Source organism: Crocodylus porosus, unplaced genomic scaffold (assembly GCF_001723895.1).
Source record: "Crocodylus porosus isolate Cpor-Errol unplaced genomic scaffold, CroPor_comp1, whole genome shotgun sequence".
In the NCBI taxonomy this organism is placed as follows: domain Eukaryota; kingdom Metazoa; phylum Chordata; order Crocodylia; family Crocodylidae; genus Crocodylus; species Crocodylus porosus.
In genome coordinates, this window is record NW_017728911.1 from 41,903,731 (window position 1) to 41,908,341 (window position 4,611).

Here is a 4,611-nt window from a genome sequence, read left to right on the forward strand (position 1 = left end):
AGTGCGGGCCGGGCCGGGCCGGGCCGGGAAGGTGTGGGTGCGGGTGGCAGCCGATGGCGCGAGGCTGGGCGCTGCCGCGGCGCCACTGACCCGTGGCCTCCCTGCAGGGCGGCGGATGGAGCCCAACGGCAGCCCTTTGGATGTGCGCTTCTCCCCGCCTGACGCCCCCTGCCTCATCGTGGAGGACTCCCAGCCCGAAAGCGCCGTGAGAGGGGACTCGCCGGGCGATGCCTGTGTTCCCCTGCCCGCCCCGCGCCTGCCCTCCTGCCCCAGCCCCGTGCTGGTGAGCGCGGGATGGGGGGACGCACCTGTCCTGCCTCTGTCCTAGCGTAGCGGTGAAGCGCGGCCCTGGCATGTGGCGGTGCGCGAGGTGTGCCTGCGGCATGTAGCAGTGCGTGAGGTGCGGCCTGCAGGACATGGTGGTGCACGAGGTGTGGCACATGGCAGTGTGTGAGATGTGGCCTGTGGCAGGTATCGGTATGTGTGTGAGGTGCTGCACGTGGCACATGGCGGTGCAGGAAGTGTGCCTGCATCACATGGCGGTTCCCAAGCTGCGGCTGGGGCACATGGCAGTGCCCAAGGGTGCGCAAGGTGCGGGCACGTGGTGGTGTGCGAGGTGTGCCAGCGGTGCACGGTGGCTTATGAGGTGTGCCGGCGGTGTGCGAGGTGCGGCGCGTGGTAGTATGCAAGCTATGGCTGGGGCCTGCGGTGGTGCGCGAGGTGCGGCCGGCGGTGCGCGAGGTGTGTCTGTGCATGTGGTGCGGCACGTGGCAGCGTGCGCGGTGTGGCCGGGGCACGCAATGGTGCGCGATGTGCAGCACGTGGTGGCAGTGAAGTGTGCCTGTGGTATGGCACGCCTATGGCGCAGCACGTGGCAGTGCCTGGGGTGCGGCTGCAGCACGGACAGCAGCAGCCTACAGATGTGTGTGCTGTGGCTGGGACAAGGAGGTTGCCCTGCCTCCTTTTGGCCTTTGCTGTGTGCATCAGCTGTGTAAAAGGAACATGTCTGGTCTGGGGTAAAGGGCTCCCTGGGCACCTGGTGAAGGCGGCAGAGGCAGACCCTGGGGGGTGTGTTTTGCAGGAGATGATGTCCAGCTCCCGGGATCAGAAACGGACAGTGGGAGGAGATGGAGGGGTCAACACTATTGAGCCTTCTCCAGAAAAGCAGCTTGCAGGTGAGAAGATGCTAGTTGTGATACTTCTCCTTGTATTTATGCCTGAGAAATTAGCATCTTGCAGGAGAATGATGCTCAGGGTAATGCCTGTGATACGGGGTAGCTGGGACTTCCTGTCCAGGAGCAGATGTTGACATTGTGTAGCGCTGAGTAGTGAGGGGTTTGCATGTGGAACGTGTGGGTAGGGGGCTTGGTCTCTGAGCTGCTATCAAAATCCTGCTAGTTTCTGCTCTGCTGAAGGCCTGTCCTTGCAGTCAGAGGTTGGCTTCTTTTCTGCACTCATGACCTGTTATGCTTTCAGAGCCAATGGACACACCTACCCATCTGGAGACCACTGCTTCACTCAGCGAAGTCCTTGACCAGTTGCCCCAGCCCAGCTGCAAGAGCAGGTGCCTATGAGATTTCTTGCCTTCAAACTCCCCACCCCCCCCACTCTACTTCCTTTTCTCGTAAAGGGGTTATCCTCATGTTCTCTGCTTCTATAGAAGCAGTGCAGGCTGCAGTCCCAGCATCACTGTAGTGAACTGCTATGTAATGGGATGATAGCGAATCCATTCAGATGCAGAACAAAATCCTGTTTGTGCAATTAATGTGCATGCTGGATATCTGTGATCCCCTGGGGTGGTTTGGATGCGTCAAAGAGTACCCCAGCATAGGGGGCACAGTGGTTTCTTTCTGTTTATGTACTGAGGATGCCCTAGGAACAAACTTGTCAATAGATATAAACTGTAAGAAAACAGCCTTGGGCAAGCTCAGTGCCATATGCAGTGTGTATCTTGCTGAGCAGATTTGTCTCTTCTCTTTACTGAAGTGTTCTTGGGTTGGTGGTAGCTGCTGTTGAGGGGGCAGATGAAGATGCTGCAGACTGCACTGCCCACTCACTGGGCCCTGAAGGTAACTCTTCTGCTTTACATTTTTTCTAGACTTCTTGGGACAGCAGCAGCATCTCACCCAAATATTTGTATAAATTAATACAGTTCTGGTTCCCCAGGCTCACTTTTTTAGACTTTTTGCTAATGTTTCAACTACTTACTGTTATAAAATCAGTGGTTTGCCTAGAGCTCATCCAGAGCACTTTGGGGTTAGGGGATTGTTGGTGATTGTTCCCCTTCTCTGAAGACCACCAATTCTGTCTCCTACTCTCTCTAAATTATGATGCCATAATTCTCATTTCTGCAGTAGTCCTCATCTTGGGGACAGGAAGGGGGTTAGGAGATGCACAAAAGTAGGAGAGTACCATAAAGGGGCCTCTGTAAATACACTGGCTGATGAACAGCGGTAAAAGTTTCTTGGTATGGCCAGTGTGAACATGACATCTTTATTTGCCCACAATTACCATTCACAGAGATTTGAAGTGCCAACATTACTGCGCTAGCTACTACATTTGTTAACAGTTTACCTCACAATAATGATTTAAAAAAGACAAACATTGTGGCTGTCATATTAATAGGCTTTTAGTTACCAAAGTGGGGCTGCATAGTTTTTGTAAGGTATTGAGTGCAGCTGAATTCTTCAGTTTCCTTGTTGCTTATAGTTACAGCATGGACTTTAGCATGTCTCAGCCGGGTGGTTCTTTTATCACTGGACAATTTGTTTATAAGTTTTTTGGTGTTTTTTTCTTATGTGAATGTGTGGTGCTAGGCTCAGGCACGTCGCAACTGCATTTTGGAGCTCTGGAACTCTCACAGAGCCAGGACCTTGAGGGGGACTCCTCACTGCGTGAGGAGGGCAATGAGCATTGCCTTCGTCCTGCAGAAACCTCCTGTAAAGAGACTGAGGATGGTATGTGAACAGGCTTCAAAAAGCCCTTTTTCTGAGAGGGTAGATTCTTTCTCTTTTCTTTGGCTTACAGGTGGCACTTTTTGACAGGAAATATATTATTAGGACTGACAGAGGCAGCTTGAAAGGAAATTCTGTCCTCTGTTTCCTTTGTGCTTGTTTCTCCATCCTTACATTGTTGCCTGGATCTTCTACCAGTACTCCTATCTTCAAAACTGACATTGAATCTGTTCTTTACAAGATGCTTCATTCTTTTGTTTCCACTTCCACTGTCGGCTCCCTCTGTAAATTCTTTAGAATAGAAATTGCTTTGATATTTGTAACCTATAGCAGCACCAACCACACTTGTTGATGTTTGCCAGCCCAGATCATTTGAGTAACACATTGCTTTCTCTCTCTTCTGTCAGAGCTGTGCATGGTTAAGAAAGAAACTTTGCCTGGTAGAGAAACGTGTACTGGGACACAGTCCCAGCAGGCGGAGGAGTCTAAAAGGTAAAACAGCTTGCCCTCTATGTAGATACTTTACTGAAATCCTGTGACTGAATTTTTATAATTTTCTCTAAAGGTTCTGGGGAGGGGAGTGGTGGGCTCTGAGAACAAAGGGAAACAGCAAGGAATGTTGCTAGAGAGCTTTCTGTAACTGGAGTTGGCCAAAGGAATGGCCCAGTAGAGCTTCCGTCCGTCTTTCGCTGAGAGAATGAAAATGGAGGGAGAACATTTGAACAGGAGATATGGGAATATTTACCTTTGAAATTAAAGTCCCGCCATCTGGAGGATCATGCCTGTGATTAGTTTGGATCTTAAAAAGCTAAACATTTATAAAATAGAGCTTTGAAGCAGCTTTCAGAAATCCATGTTGTTGCCTCAGTCTCTTGGTTCAGGGCATGGGCTTTGGTCTGTTAGGAGGAGCCTGTCAGTTAAGTGATACTTACTACCAGGGACTCGGTTCGTTAGAAAAGCAGCGTTTTGTGTTAGACGCTGTCAAAGGTTGGGGTGTTTCATGGTTGTTAGTTTAACAGTTGAGTTAAGCTGTTAAACCTTTTTGGTTAATCCATTTTTTAAATAATAAAACACAATTTTGACACCCTGCAGTTTCCACTGGTGTCATTTGGCAAGGCAGATATCTCTGTCTCTATTTGCATTGTCAGGCTTTCAAGTAGACAGGTTTCTGTTCAGTGGCTATTGTTAAAAAATTGTATTTTAAAACTAGAGGTGCGCCAGTATATCAGTGCCATATTGGACTGTCGCCAATAAAAGGAAAATTAACATTATTGGTTATCGGGTTTTTTTGGCCAGCGTAGCCGATAATGTCACCGATAAATATAATATGCCTTCTGGCTGGGCCCCTGGAACGCTGCATGCATTCACGCAGCCGTAGCACACATGTGGCCAGGAATACAGCCGGGCAGTGTGGAGAGCAGCGCCCTGCAGGTAAGTCTGTGGAGGGGATGGGGCGTGGGGTGGGATTGAAACCACTGCAGTGAAGGAGGGGGTGGGGCTGGGCCAGGGGGCACTGCCCAGCTAGGATGGTGAATGGGATCTGGGGCAGGGAGCGGGATGGAGCCACAGGCAACTTGTCCAGGGGTTCGGGGGGGCATTCCCTGCTGCTGTGTGCACCCAAGGGGAGGCATGGGTGGGGCATGCGCCCCCCCCCCCC

At 51.1% G+C, this 4,611-nt stretch overlaps 1 protein-coding gene across 5 annotated transcripts in view; it reads left to right on the forward strand.

Moving 5' to 3' along the window:
- Nucleotides 1-18: 18 nt before the first annotated feature.
- TP53BP1 (tumor protein p53 binding protein 1) overlaps nucleotides 19-4,611 on the forward strand; it is a 49,123-nt gene continuing 44,530 nt past the window's right edge. For 4 of the 5 annotated variants that reach the window (XM_019533934.1, XM_019533936.1, XM_019533935.1 and 1 more), the window contains exons 1-6: nucleotides 19-283; nucleotides 1,082-1,175; nucleotides 1,477-1,564; nucleotides 1,987-2,069; nucleotides 2,817-2,957; nucleotides 3,362-3,446. In XM_019533934.1, the coding sequence (XP_019389479.1) occupies nucleotides 116-283; nucleotides 1,082-1,175; nucleotides 1,477-1,564; nucleotides 1,987-2,069; nucleotides 2,817-2,957; nucleotides 3,362-3,446 (659 nt within the window). In that variant the 5' untranslated portion in view covers nucleotides 19-115. Of the gene's footprint in view, nucleotides 284-1,081; nucleotides 1,176-1,476; nucleotides 1,565-1,986; nucleotides 2,070-2,816; nucleotides 2,958-3,361; nucleotides 3,447-4,611 lie in introns of those variants that run through there. The other variant, XM_019533938.1, reaches the window with a different exon arrangement.